This window comes from Hemitrygon akajei, chromosome 13 (assembly GCF_048418815.1).
Source record: "Hemitrygon akajei chromosome 13, sHemAka1.3, whole genome shotgun sequence".
In the NCBI taxonomy this organism is placed as follows: domain Eukaryota; kingdom Metazoa; phylum Chordata; class Chondrichthyes; order Myliobatiformes; family Dasyatidae; genus Hemitrygon; species Hemitrygon akajei.
In genome coordinates this window covers 49,900,006-49,915,507 of record NC_133136.1, presented here as the reverse complement: position 1 = coordinate 49,915,507, position 15,502 = coordinate 49,900,006, and the positions used below count along the sequence as shown (strand labels likewise).

General features: G+C 44.4%; 1 protein-coding gene across 2 annotated transcripts in view; it reads left to right on the top strand.

The window, feature by feature from the left end:
- The window catches only part of LOC140737860 (palmitoyltransferase ZDHHC2-like), a 91,291-nt gene that overhangs the window by 12,507 nt on the left and 63,282 nt on the right, over window positions 1–15,502 (top strand). For both annotated transcript variants that reach the window (XM_073064593.1, XM_073064594.1), the window contains exons 2-3: window positions 6,454–6,480; window positions 7,710–7,804. In XM_073064593.1, coding sequence (XP_072920694.1) covers window positions 6,454–6,480; window positions 7,710–7,804 — 122 coding nt within the window. The remainder of the gene's footprint in view (window positions 1–6,453; window positions 6,481–7,709; window positions 7,805–15,502) is intronic.

Here is a 15,502-nt window from a genome sequence, read left to right as displayed (position 1 = left end):
ATCTGACCCACAAGGACTGCATTCCTTTTCAGCTGAATCAAATACCTCAGACTTTTTCTGAGCTCCATTACTAGGCTCAGTACCACGTGCATCCACATCTTGGACACACTCAAACAGGACATTTGCCTCTTCCAGGCTTTCAATACCCGTACCCTTTTCAAATTCTAAATTCCCCTGATCCTCCCAGCTACTCTCTGGGCAACTCACTTCCGGAGTAAACTCAACCCCGCGGGCTGAAACAACCTCATCTGCCAACCCAGCAGACTTCTTCAAGGTAATGGCATCCTTTTCATCTAGGACTGCCCTCATTTCATTATCGGGAACACCTTTAGAATTTTCCACTTCTTCAAACAGTTCTGCCAACCAGACAGATCATCCATGTCCAACTCTGGACCTTTTAACAGCCTTATCTGTTTCTCATCTTTACATTGTGCCTCTATAAATTTTCTCCTTGCTAAGGGCAGGACTACCTCCTCTCCCTTACTCTCTTTCACTTTACTACTCTCCGTTTTACCACCCTCTAAACCCTCGTGGTACAGGGTCGGTAAAAACGTCTCAGCCAAATCGATACTGGCCGGATTAAAACTGCTCTCGTTCTCAGCTGCCTTTCTCGACATGCTGCGAGTGATCGCGCATGCGGGATAGATCTTGGAATCTAGGGGCGGGACCTCAACACTTACAGGCTGGCTCGTCAGCTTCATTGCTGACCAAACCTTACCACCGGCTAAGTCGTTACCAAGAAGGACGTCCGCGTCAGTTCTCGGGAATTCTGTTCGCACCCCTATTTCAACTGGTCCAGAGACTAGCTCACAATTCATAATGACCCTATGCAAGGGCAACGTTTCCGTCCCCTTTCCTATTCCTTTCACAGCTACCATTCCCATCTGGCGACCAAAATCCAGTACCTTACTGCTAATTAATGACAGTTCAGCTCCCGTGTCTCTCCAGATCCACACTGGAACTGGTGTGTCTCCCTCTCTCACAGACACGGTTCCTTTTGACATACATTTCTCAGACCCTTCTCGTACTCTGTCTACCTGGGGCTCTCTCGTCGATTTACTGATTACCACAGCACATCCTATAGGGACTACTGCTTTCCATTTTCCTGTCTCCTTCCTCGGAGCAAGGCACCTAGATGCAATATGTCCCCCCTTTCCACAATTAAAACAGGTCAAGCCAGGAACTCTCCTGCTGTCTTGCCTCTCCTCCTCAATCTTACCACTAGCTCCCGGTGGGACCTCTGCCTCAGCCGGCGGGCTTTCTCTACCGATCCCACGGTCTCTCTGGTAACTTTTATTCGAGGAAAATTTTGTCTTGTGGGTTAGGGCATATTCATCTGCGAACCTAGCAAATTTGGAGATGGACTTTTTCGGCTTCTCATTCAAATACATCCGGATATCTTCCGAAACACAACCTTTAAATTCCTCAATCAGAATTAACTCACTGAGACGCAAAAAATCCTCTTCCACTATTTCTGCTGCACACCAACGATCCAAGAGCACACCCTTCTCATAGGCAAACTCGGTATACGTCTGATTCCACCCTTTCTTTAAATTTCTGAACTTTTGTCTATACGCTTCAGGTACCAATTCGTATGTCCGAAGAATGACCTCCTTTACTTTTTCATAATTCTCAGACTCTTCCTTGTCCATGGACAACGCCGCATATGCCCGTTGTGCCTTCCCTTTTAACACACTTTGTAACAACGCCACCCACTGCTCTTTGGGCCACTTCTGATTCACTGCCACCTTTTCAAAAAGCAAGAAATAACTATCAACATCCATCTCCTCGAACGGAGGTACTACCCTCAACTCCCGACTAACATTAAACCGCTCCTCTCGGTCTGACCCTTGAACTCCTCGCTCTTGCCTTAACTTCTCCATATCCAAGTCATGTTGCCTCTGTTTCTCCGCCTCCCTCTCCTTCTCGGCTCTTTCCTTTTCTTTCTCAGCTCTCTCCCTCTCTTTTTCAGCTGCTTTCAGCTGTTTTAACTGCACTTCATGCTCCCTTTGTTTTTCAGCTCTTTCCTGCTCCCTTTTCACCTCCAACTCCTTCAGCTGGAGCTTATGCTCCCTTTGCTCTCTCTCAGCTCTTTCTTTCTCTCTCTCAGCCCTTTCTTTTTCCTTCTCAGCTGCTTCAATTTAATTTCATGTTCCAACCTTAATTTCTCCAACTCTAACTGAGCCGTCCCACTAGCTGGTACCTTTTCAGGGATGTTTTCCAATACCTCAGCTGAAAACACATTCTTCACAATATAATACTGAGTTATGGCCCTCCGCACCTCCTGCTTTTTCATCGACAACCTCACCTCTGCGAGGTTTAGTCCTTTCGCAATATTTATCAATTCTGACTTTGTGGCCGCCTCTAGCACCTCCAGAGTCGGGTTTTCTCTAAATTCATCCACGTCCATCTTTGCTGGTTTCCCGTCTGGCTACCCGCGCAACCAGATCCAAGTTTGGACTTACAAGCCCAATTCATTGGCCCCCCAATTTGGTATCAAATCTCGAGACGCGAACCCCAAGTTGTTACGAACCCTGTAACTGGGTCACTTACCAGCAAAGATAGAGAGGTCCGTTGAAGTCTGATGGTACTATTTTTAACAGTATTTATTGGTAAAAATACACAAAAATAATATCAATGCAAACATACAGATAACATACGTCGTCAATACTAGATCTAAAAGTGCGGGTATAATAATAATCAATAAGAAATAAGCTCTATCATTGTCTAGGGGATAATAAATTGTCCGATGGAAATATAAAAGTCATTCAGTTCAGGCAGGCTTCCGCCTTTGGGGACCGCTGGGTTTTCAATTGTTGGAGAGAGAGAGAGAATTTTGAACTTGCCAGCTTTTCCTTTTTATGATGTCAATCCTTCAAAATTTCGTTGGTGGCCTCTTCTTTAGCTAAGCCGTTCTTCCGTGGTAAGGCCCGCCAATTCCTAGGCAAATGGAAAAGGACGCACGTGGGTCCCCCACCGGCTGTCGCTATTAAACGCTGTCACGGGATTTCTAGCATTTCTCCTGGTGCGTCTAAAGGGGTTGTTCCCCAGACCCTCTTTTATCCTTACTCACGGGGTCTCAGATGTCAATCAGGTTGGGATGATGCAATCCCTTAACCAGCCCACTCTGGTCATTCCCTGAGGGGTTCAATGAATAGTACAGTACTCAATACACAATTCTGTCTCCAAGAGACAATAGTCGTTATCAATGGTTCCGCCTTCCTGGGGGCCAGGACACATTCCAAACCCTTGTGGATTCTGCGTGTCTCTCTCTCATTTCCTGGGTCCCAGACCTGAATTAATAGTGATCTTGCGATTCTCAAAAAGGAGGGGGCTACTTTGTACCCTTCGGCCCCTCAGAGTTGTGGCACATTCGTAACAGTTAAATGGATCACTTTGAAGATTGCTTTACTATGCATTGAAACATCAATTAGAGGCTTATCATGTTACATTGTGATTGTTCAAGTAGCAACTGGTCAGTCAAATTCCGGTTATTTGGGCCATCGGTTAATCAGTGCAGCCATTAGTTGGGACAACTCTTAAAGAACAAAAAATAATTGTGAAAATTGCCGGTTCGCTTTGTTTATTTGGGACACTATGCTGCTTAATTGGGAAACCATAAAGCTGAACAAGTCTGAACTAGCATCACTTGTGGGAACTTGTGTAGCTGTTAAACTCTACTCCATGCTTAGAGCAACAGTTTTTAAATAGCGTCAGTTGCGTGTACTTGTGTTCAAAAGGCAGTGATATTTGTCACTGATAGTTGGCAAGGAATAAGCAGTAAGACAACTCAGAACTGTTTTGCTCACTGCGGTTTCAAGTAATGCAGCCAGGGGTGAAAATGAAACTATTTCACTATATCTGCCCATTATATACACTAGGTGTCTATGCCGATTTTCTTCATTGCATATCCTGGATGAATTCTTCTGTCGATAACTGTTAGGAGCTAATATACAGTTTTATAGTACCGTAGTACTGTTGGTTCTTTTCATTTAAATACGTAATTTGTTATTCAGTTTGTCTTTTTATACTTTTTTAACTATTTCCATAAAACTAGTCCCAATTAACCGAATCCACTGTGTGAGATGTGTGAAATTGATTAAACATCATTGATTCATCTAACATTACATTCAACAACATAAACCGGTATTGTTCAGATTTGTTTGAAGTTGGTTGTTCAGTGACGGAAAGGCTGCGTTGCAAGAGGTTATTTGGCAATGCATATTGGAAATTTGGGTCTAGGCTGTGCAGGACTTTCAAACTGGCTTGGCATCTTGGTTCCAATCTAATGATGAACCACAAATACATTTTCAACCATGTAATTCTCTCATGTGTCAGATAGTTAAACTGCTCCCATTTTCAAATGGAAGAGTAGTAGTACCCTGGAAGAGGGAGACACTAAAAGTGAATAGCAAAGCAGAAGACGGCAGTTTCCTTTGCACTGACTCTTTTGCGTTGTAACTGAGTGAAAGAAAATTCTGGTAGGATGTAATGGATAGTTGATCCAATGTTGCCTTTCTTTTACATCCTCCTAAACATTACTAGCTTGCTAGCTTTTGGTCGCATCTGGAAATTCCAGTTGGCAGACAGTTTTCCTCCACGGCACTGACTTATTGGGAAATTGTGTACTCGGCAGGTTACAGCAGTGGTTTGCCTTTGCCTTCTGCCAGCTGAGTTTGAAGAGATCACCACCTCTTGCAGTGGATGACCAGGATGTCTAAGTGCCTTGTCGTGCTCTTAGTGCTCCACCAACATCTGCTGGCCTGCCTCCTTGACCGTTGGACCATTAATCAGTCTCCTCCACTCAATCTGCCAGGGCCAGACTTCACACGCCGGAATAGGCAGATCCCCTACCTCACCGAGAGTCAAAGACCCATCGGCTACCCTCATCTGGTTTGGCCCGTCTTCCGAGACAGTTTACCGGGGTGTGGCCGCTGCACGTGTTAGCCACAGGTGAGAGCTGAGCGGCAGCTGGGGACCAAAGGTGGATGAGCTGCCCTGAAAAAGGGCAGGCAGGCCACTCCACCAGAGGTGCTACCCCTCCCTAGACACCCCATACACCCCATAAACATTACAGTAACCTTAAAATATGAATCTGAATATTTATTATGTTGAAATCAATAAAATGGATAAGGCCTTAGAAATATAAGACCCTAGAAATTGAATAGTGCCAGGAAAATCTCTGCCTTTTATCCAAATTTTGAGGTGCAGAGTTCTCATTATTAAAACTTAGACATTTAACAAAACTAAAATAATTATTTTCAGATCTCTGCTAGTTATTATACAAAGTAAAACTGATAAAGAAGATCTCTGTAACATAAGTTGCTTTTAGCTATAAGTGGAAGCTATCAGCAATATCTGGCATCTTCATGTCCTTCAAGCTTCTGGCATGAATGGTTGAACGGCCCTGGTCAAAGGACCTTGTGCGTGTGTTAAAGCAGTTGTGTTCCAAATAAAATGTGTGGGAAATAAAAAGCAGCAGATGCTCTAAGTCTTAAATAAAGCAGAACATTCCGAAAATATACAGGGTTATTTGTGTTTATTATGTTATTAGGGTAAAGACAGCCGTAGAATCATTAAGATCTGTCGCCTGATTGAGATCATGCAGAGCTGTACAGTCATCTGCCTGTAGTCTACAGAAATTACTCACCTAGGCGACTCAGGCAGCACCTTCCAAACAAATGACCTCTGACAATAAGGAGGACAAGGTTAGGTGGTGCAGAGTTTGGTTCCATTTGCAACTCAGCAAATGAAATTCGTCCATGCTCATCAGCAAGACCTCAAAAACATTCAGGCATGGGCTGGGAAGTGGCAAATACCATACATGCCACAAATGTATCAGACAGTGATTATCTCTGAATGAAATTCTATCTACCTGACGTACCGTCACTGAATGGCTGCAGGATGTCATATTTACAAAGAGGACAATTCAAACTGTGGAATAGAAGTTGGAAGTCGGGCAGCAGCTATCAAAAGAGAACAAGTCAATATTTTAGTTCAATGACCTTTCTTCAGAATTGTTGTGTATTCCTAACACTTACTGTTTTCTTGTTAGGTTCCTAGTATGCCCTACCTTGCCTTCAGATGGTTTTTATATTTTTCGTTTTAAATTTTAATATTATTCTCTCTTCACAGTTTCATAATCCATTATTACTTTCTGTGTTTAACTTGACTGTTCTTGTCATTTCTTCTCTGCGTTTTCTTTGATTCGTCCTGGGTCCAAAATTCTCCTCTGTTAGAATTTTGTCCCTTGACACTCCGTGTGTTGTCAGCAGTTTGTCCTTCCACAACTTGCATCATAAATAATCTTTGAGGTAAAGGAAAAGCTTCAAATGATGGGAGATCCATTGTTCCAGCAAACTCAAGATCAAATGTACAAGAACTAGGTTATGGTACATACATTTCATGCTGTTTTGACTTTTCCTAATTTATCTCTTTTATTTTTCTTTTTAGTATCGATGAAAAATATTGGAGAAAAGGGTAAGAAATTCATACACAATTGTTCATCAAAAAGGATTCAATGACTATCATAAAGTAATTCCAGAATTTACATAAAACCCTCAATGGAATGGGACAAGTTCAAGTCACAAACTTATTAAGCATTTATTGATTATACAGTCCTTTTAAGAAAAAGGAAGGTACATTGAAATCCCATGCAAACTCATTCCAGTTCCACAAGGCCGTGTTTAAGTTCAACTCAATTGCTCCCCTCCGCCTTTGTCACAACATTCACCTTCACCCCACCACCCTCTCCCCTGCCCCCTCCTCTGCTTTTTTTCCTCAAGATTTATATAGGTAATTATATCCATGAATTAATAAATGCATTTTCATGCATAGATAAACCTCGCTACAAAATAGGAAAGCCTTACTCGTATTATTCTACAGGCACATTTCCAGTTTCTTGGCATTTATATTTGGTTTTACTTTAACTATTGAACCAGTTGCAGGCCCAACAGCTCACACCTTTAATCAACTGTACAGGATTTCAGTAGATATTCTGTAGCTCTCAAAACAATCTTCTAATGGATTTAACATAAGTTTCCTAATAAAATTAAGGTCCATCTAGCTTAATGTGCTTGACGTGTGAGTAAGTACTATGGGGATTACATATAGTGAAGAATGTTCCTGCTATAACACAGAACAGAACAACAGGTTAGAAGGATGGGGCAGTCAGCCCTCAAGCCTGCTTCAGTGTTCAGTGAGGTCATGGCTGATCCACTCTTGCCCTGAGCACCACTCCTTTACCATTTCTTTTGGTTTCCTTGTGCTATAAATGCCTATCTGCCTGAATCTATTTATTGATTAGAGAGAGGGCATGTAAATAGAGGAAATGTGGATGAAATAAGTCCTAATATTGCTAAGAAATCTCCTAATTATTGGAAGATTTAACAGGTTTCCATAACTGTTAGTAATGTTGACTAATCAAGAAAATTTGGAGGCGAGTACCATTAATTCATAAGCTTGTGAGCATCAGGTAATACTTAATGGTTTGTAGCACAATTAAAGTTTGCCTAGAATGTAAAGATGTATTTATTTAATCTATAGTTGAAAAGATTTTATTTTATCTGGTATTATGGGAAAAAACTATTACTTGTGCATCACAATGGATTTAAACTTCATCTCCAGCTCATGTCATAATAGTACAGAAATAAAGTGCAATGTTTAACATCAGATGGATAATACAGCTTTTTTTGTGATCTCTTTTCTAGTTGTCTGTTTGGTATTTTACCATTTACTTTTCATCATGTTTGTTTGGTCGTACTGGAAAACCATCTTTACAAAGCCAATGAATCCGACAAAAGAGGTAAGCATGAATAGGGAATGTTGTTCATGTGACGCATTTTATGCATTGGTTCTGCAAATCTATCATCCCATTGTTGTACTTGTAGAACACACAGTATAACATAATAGGGGACCTTTGGCCCACAATGTTTTACCGTCTTTTTAACCTACTCCTCAATCAATCTAAACCTTTCCTTCGACTCAGCTCATAACCCTCTATTTTTCTTTTATCCATGTGCCTATCTTAGAGTCTTTTAAATGTTCCTAATGAATCAGCCTCCACCATCAGCCCTGGCAGTGCATTAAAGGGACTTTCAACTCTGAGTATAAAACAAAACCTACATCTGACATCTCCCGTACACTTTCCTCCACTCACCTTAAAAGGAAATCATCTGCTATGAACCAGTGCTGCCCAGGGGAAAAGGCACTAGCTGTCTACTCTATCTGTGCCTTTTATAATTTTATGCATCTTATCAAGTCACCTTTCATCCTTATTTGCTCCAAAGGGAAATGCTCTAGCTTACTCAACTGTTCATTATAAGACGTGCTCTCTAATCCATGCGGCATCCAGGTAAATTTCCTCTGCACCCTTCCTGTTATGAGGCCACCAGAACTGAACTCGATACTCCATGTGTGGTCTAAGCAGAGATTTATTGACTGCAACATTACCTAGAAACTCTTTAACTCAATCCCCAACTAATGAAAGCCAACACACCATATCCCTTCTTAACCACCTAATCTTTGAACTCCCTCTGTTCTTCTACGCTGCCAAGAATTCTAGCATTAACCATGTATTCTGCCTTCAAGATCAACCTTCCAAAGTGCTTCACTTCGCACTTCTTCAGATTGAACTCCATCTGGCGTTTCTCAGCCCAGTTCTGCATCTGGTCTGTTGTAACCTTTGATAATCCTCTACACTGTTCACAAAGCCACCAACATTTGTGTCATTTGCAAACATACTAATACATCCTTCCAGTTCCTCTTCCAAATCATTTATAAAAATCACAAAGAGCAGGGGTCCCAGAACAGATCCCTGTGGAACACTACTGGTCACTGATCTCCAGGTTGAATATCCCCCTCTGCCTTCTATAGGCAAGCTAGTTCTGAATCCACACTGCGAAGTTTTCATGGATCCCATGTCTCTTGATTTCTTGAAAGATCCTACCAAGGATCTCCTTTGCAACTGCCTTAGTAAAATCCATTTACACCACATTCACTGCTCTTCCTACATTATTTTTGTTACTTCAAATAATTCAATCAGGCTGATAAGGCATGGACGATCACGAGGAAATCTGCAGATGCTGGAAATTCAAACAACAACACACACAAAATGCTGGTGGAACACAGCAGGCCAGGCAGCATCTATAGGGAGAAGCGCTGTCGACGTTTCAGGCCGAGACCCTTCGTCAGGACTAACCGAAAGGAAAGATAGTAAGAGATTTGAAAGTAGTGGGGGGAGGGGGAAATGCGAAATGATAGGAGAAGACCGGAGGGGGTGGGATGAAGCTAAGAGCTGGAAAGGTGATTGGCGAAAGTGATACAGAGCTGGAGAAGGGAAAGGATCATGGGACGGGAGGCCTCAGGAGAAAGAAAGGGGGGGGAAGCACCAGAGGGAGATGGAGAACAGGCAAACAACTAAATATGTCAGGGATGGGGTAAGAAGGGAAGGAGGGGCATTAATGGAAATTAGAGAAGTCAATGTTCATGCCATCAGGTTGGAGGCTACCCAGCGGTATATATGGTGTTGTTCCTTCAACCTGAGTTTGGATTCATTTTGACAATAGAGGAGGCCATGGATAGACATATCAGAATGGGAATGGGACGTGGAATTAAAATGTGTGGCCACTGGAAGATCCTGCTTTTTCTGGCGGACCGAGCATAGGTGTTCAGCGAAACGGTCTCCCAGTCTGCGTCGGGTCTCACCAATATATAAAAGGCCACACCGGGAGCACCGAACGCAGTATACCACACCAGCCGACTCACAGGTGAAGTGTCGCCTCACCTGGAAGGACTGTCTGGGGCCCTGAATGGTGGTGAGGGAGGAATTGTAAGGGCAGGTGTAGCACTTGTTCTGTTTACAAGGATAAGTGCCAGGAGGGAGATCGGTGGGAAGAGATTGAGGGGGGGGGGGACAAATGGACAAGGGAGTCGTGTAGTGAGCGATCCCTGCGAAAAGCAGAAAGGGGGGGGGAGGGAAAAGAGATTTGAAAGTAGTGGGGGGAGGGGGAAATGCGAAATGATAGGAGAAGACCGGAGGGGGTGGGATGAAGCTAAGAGCTGGAAAGGTGATTGGCGAAAGTGATACAGAGCTGGAGAAGGGAAAGGATCATGGGACGGGAGGCCTCAGGAGAAAGAAAGGGGGGGGAAGCACCAGAGGGAGATGGAGAACAGGCAAACAACTAAATATGTCAGGACTAAACTAAATATAACTAAATATGTAAATACGTCCCCCCCCCCCCCCATCCCTTCACACCAATCTCCCTCCTGGCACTTATCCTTGTAAATTTCTGACACCTCCCTCCCCTTTCTTGATCTTTCTGTCTCCATCTCTGGAGACGGCTTATCTACTGATATCTACTATAAGCCTACAGACTCTCACAGCTACCTGGACTATTCCTCTTCCCACCCTGTCTCTTGAAAAATTGCTATCCCCTTCTCACAATTCCTCCGTCTCCGCCGCATCTGCTCTCAGGATGAGGCTTTTCTTTCCAGGACGAAGGAGATGTCTTCCTTTTTTAAACAAAGGGGCTTCCCTTCGTCCACCATCAACTCTGCTCTCAAACGCATCTCTCCCATTTCCCGCACATCTGCCCTCACCCCATCCACCCACCACCCCACTCGGGATAGGGTTCCCCTTGTCCTTACCTACCACCCCACCAGCCTCCAGGTCCAACATATAATTCTCCGTAACTTCCGCCACCTCCAACGGGATCCCACTACCGAACACATTTTTCCCTCCCCCCCTTTCTGCTTTTCGCAGGGATCGCTCCCTACGCGACTCCCTTGTCCACTCGTCCCCCCCATCCCTTCCCACTAATCTCCCTCCTGGCACTTATCCTTGTAAATGGAACAAGTGCTACACCTGCCCTTACATTTCCTCCCTCATCACCATTCAGGGCCCCAGACAGTCCTTCCAGGTGAGGCGACACTTCACCTGTGAGTCGGCTGGTGTGGTATACTGCGTCCGGTGCTCCCAGTGTGGCCTTTTATATATGGGTGAGACCCGACGCAGACTGGGAGACCGTTTCGCTGAACACCTATGCTCGGTCCGCCAGAAAAAGCAGGATCTCCCAGTGGCCACACATTTTAATTCCACGTCCCTTTCCCATTCTGATATGTCTATCCATGGCCTCCTCTATTGTCAAAATGAATCCAAACTCAGGTTGGAGGAACACCTTATATACCGGCTGGGTAGCCTCCAACCTGATGGCATGAACATTGACTTCTCTAACTTCTGTTAATGCCCCTCCTCCCCTTCTTAACCCATCCCTGACATATTTAGTTGTTTGCCTGCTCTTCATCTCCCTCTGGTGCTCCCCCCCCCCCCCCTCCTTTCTCCTGAGGCCTCCCGTCCCATGATCCTTTCCCTTCTCCAGCTCTGTATCACTTTCGCCAATCACCTTTCCAGCTCTTAGCTTCACCCCACCCCCTCCGGTCATCTCCTATCATTTCGCATTTCCCCCTTCCCCCACTACTTTCAAATCTCTTACTATCTTTCCTTTCGGTTAGTCCTGATGAAGGGTCTCGGCCCGAAACGTCGACAGCGCTTCTCCCTACAGATGTTGCCTGGCCTGCTGTGTTCTACCAGCATTTTGTGTGTGTTGTTGATAAGGCATGGCCTGCCTTTCACAAAGCCATGCTGACCATCCCATATCAGACAATGCTTCTCTAAATGTTTGTAAAATGTTCTCCAAATGTCCCTAAAATTCTTCTCCATTAGTTTGCCCACTACTCTCTAACTCCCAGAATGATCTCTGTTTGCCTTCTTGAAGAAAGAGACAACATTTTCCATCCTCCTGTGGCCAGTGATGACACTAAGATTATCTTTAATGCTCCAGCAATCACTTCACTCGCTTTTGTTGTAACCTGGGGTATATTGCATTCAGCCCCAGGGACTTACCTACCTTAATATTCTTCAAAAGCTACAACATTGCCTCTTTCTTAACCTTGCCATGTTCCAATCTATTCTACACTGCCCTCACATTTGTCAAGATCCCTCTCACTGGTGTACACTGAAACAAAGTATTCATTAAGGATCTCCCCTACCACTTACAACTACAGACCTTCTCATTTCCCCCTTTATTCCTCAGTGGGTCCTGCCCTCACCCTAGTCATCCTTTGTTTTTCATGTACTTGTAAAACCCTATGAGGTTTTTCTTAATCCTCCTCGCCAGTACCTTCTCATGTCCCCTCCTAGCTCTCCTAAGTCACATCTGAAGCTCCTGCCTGGCTACCTCATAACTCTCAAGAGCCCTATTTTTTTCTTTGCTTCATAAACATTAAGGTCTTGACTTTCTTGTCAATTGTAGTTCCTTCACCCTGCCATCATTTCCCAGTATCAATTGGACAAATCTGTCCAGAACCCTATGCAAGTGTTCCCCAAACACACCCCACATTTTACTGTGCATTTCCCTGAAAACAGCGGCTCCCAATTTATGCTCTGTAGTTCCTGCCTTTTACCCTCACAATTAGCCTACCCCTTTCCCATACCACCTGCTCCTTGTCCATTAGAGACAATGTTCCTTGGAGTTATGTTGTCCAAACAGCTGACATGGATCACCAACACCTTGCTGCTTGTAAAAAAAAAAGGCACAACAAAGACTCTTCTTCCTCAGAAAGCTGAAACAGGCCAAACTCCCACAAAAGCTGTTGCTTAACTTCTACAGAAGCACAATTGAAACCATCCTGACCAACAGCGTCACAGTGTGGTATGCCAGCTGCACAGCCGCTGAGCGACAAGACCTGCATCGCGTGGTGAAGACGGCCCAGCGAATTGTCAGGATGGAGCTCCCAGGACTGGACATCATCTATTCCAGCAGACTCTGGAGGAAAGCAATCAGCATAACCAGAGTCACCACACACCCCCGCCACTCCCTGTTTGACCTGCTGCTGTCCAGCAAAAGGTTCAGGACACTAAAAGCCAGAACAAATAGACTGAGGAACAGCTTCTACTCCAGAGCTGTGGCCTCCATCACACCACTCCCACAGAACAATGACTGAAACTGTGAGCACACATTTGCACACACAAGGATTCAAATACTTGCACTAACAGCACTTTGTGCATTACTGTGAAATTGTGGTGCTGCTGCAACTTATTTTCTGCTACTTATCTATTTAATACTGTTTTTTTATTGCTGTCTTGTTTTTATCTACTGCTTTATTTAATTGTCTGAGAGAAAGCTAAACAGAGTTTCATTGTACCATGTATAATGACAATAAAGATCATTCAATTCAATTGCTAAAAATCAGGGAGTTCACAGGCTTATGGTCACTATACTGTTTACATAATGAAAAGATACATATTTTGGTCTTTTGTGCATAATCTTTTTGCTGGATCCATTCTCTAATTCCAACCATATTATACCCATCGTTGCAATTTTTTCCATGAATCAACTCTAATCTATTAGTTTACTGTACAGCTAATTAGCATACACCAGGAATTGGTCTGGTACATTCCAAGGAGAACAATAGTGGAAGATTTCTGTCTGATGATGTCAGGGATTCTGTGAGTCTGGTGAAGGGTGGAATCTCACATTTCATTTGCACAGAACATGGCTCAGCCAATGAGGGAAAATCCCAAACCTGGAGATTCACACCCAATGGACATTATCAGCAGATAAAATTAAATGACAAAAGCTCTTCCTTACAAAGGGTTAGAAGAAGGAAGGGTCTGGATGACAATAGGATACTTAGTTTTAGGACTGAAAACCTGGTGACTCACGTGGCCATGTAATAATTTAGACTAGTCTCAGGTTACTGAAACTAACTCTCAGGTTAGTGGTGGTACTCAAGTTAAAGGATCTATTTCTGATATCTCAAACATAAGTAGCAGAGGTCTTCAGGGAAGGTCCAAACACCATGATGTAGCCCTCTAGATTTCTACTTCTGTATTTAAAGGCAACAAGAGATACCATAACATAAAATGTAGCCTTGCTCAGTGTGCACTCTGCCGATGAGGCAGCAAATGCTTTAAGATAGTGGTCGCCAACCCGTCGATCGCGATCGACTGGTCAATCTTTGAGACTTTCCCAGTAGATCCTGAAAAAAAAAAGAAAATTAAATACACACATACTGTTGAGAGATTGTTTCCGGGTTGCGGGGATTTAGTTCCGTTCTTTCTGCCCAGTGCGCATGCGTGTAGCTCCCCCGCACTACACAGTGTAATTCAATGGTCCCCAACCACTGGGCCACAAGGAAACGATACAAGTCAGCCACACCTTTCCTTATTCCCTGTCACGCCCACTGTTGAACTTGAATGCACGCGAGGTCATCAGTCGCCTAAACGCAGTGATACCCTTGCGCCAGGGATCACTGGTTGGCCTCGCGCGGCCAGCGGGAAGTGTTGTTGCTACTGGCCTGGAGCGCCAACAGATGGGAGCCACCTCTGAACCTGTTTACCACACTGAATGTTCGTGGGGAACCCAGTGCTAAAATATTCACAGATGACCTAATTCAGGCTCAGGGTTTCGTAAGTAGCAGAGCTGCTGTGATCTACTGAAACAAACTTTAGTCGGCCGATAGATCCTACATGGGGGTGAGGTGGGCGCGCGTCCTAACGCACTCCTCACTCGGTCGGTCGCTCTCTCCGGACTGCGACCACCGCGGCCCCAGCACGGGGACCTTTGGCCCTGACCTTGTCCTCTCACCCACTCACGACCAGCCGCACCTGGCCAAGGTGTCTGGGGGCGGGTGGGCGGGAGGCTGGGGTTCGGGCCCAGAGGCTGTCCAATGAGGCAATGAAGCCCTCAAAACTGCTTCGGTACCTTGAGTCCAAGCACCCTGAACTTAAAGACAAATCCGTTGAGTTTTGTGAGCGGAAAAACATGAGAAAGCGGGACAGAAGCTAGGTGCTGAGAGCCGCGAAAACTAAATTGCGGAATAGACTGGACATAAGGAATCTGCTTCGAGTATTGCTGTATTCCAGTCATGTTTAACACCCCCCCCCCACTCACCCCGTTGGCCGGTCCCACTGTATTTCCATTGTGTTTGACACCCCCCACCCCGTCGGCCGGTCCACAGTGCAAAAAAGGGTGGGTACCCCTGGTGTTTATACATTATTTCTACTACTGGGTTGCGGGGTTTCACTTCCAGTCTTTTCTGCCTCGGTGCGCATGTGTGTAACTAATCAATCTGGGATCGATCTCGCTTTTCACTAAGTCCGAGGTAAGGGATCTTGGGTTTAAAAAGGTTGGTGACCACTACTTTAAGACTTCAGATAATAATAAGTAGGTGTACAGAGAGAAATAGAAAGCTTCATGACACGATGCCATGCCAAAAACCAAAACAAAATAGCTGGTCATGGACTTCAGGAAGAGGGGGAGTGTAAATGCTCCTGTTTACACCAACAGTGCTGAGGTCAAGAGAGTTCTGAGCTATAAGTTCTACAGAGTGAACATCACCATTAGTGTGTCCTGGTCCAACTATGTTGACGCCACAGCCAAGAAAGCCTGCCAATGCCTCAATTTCCTTCGAAGGCTGAAGAAATTTATCATGTTTGCTT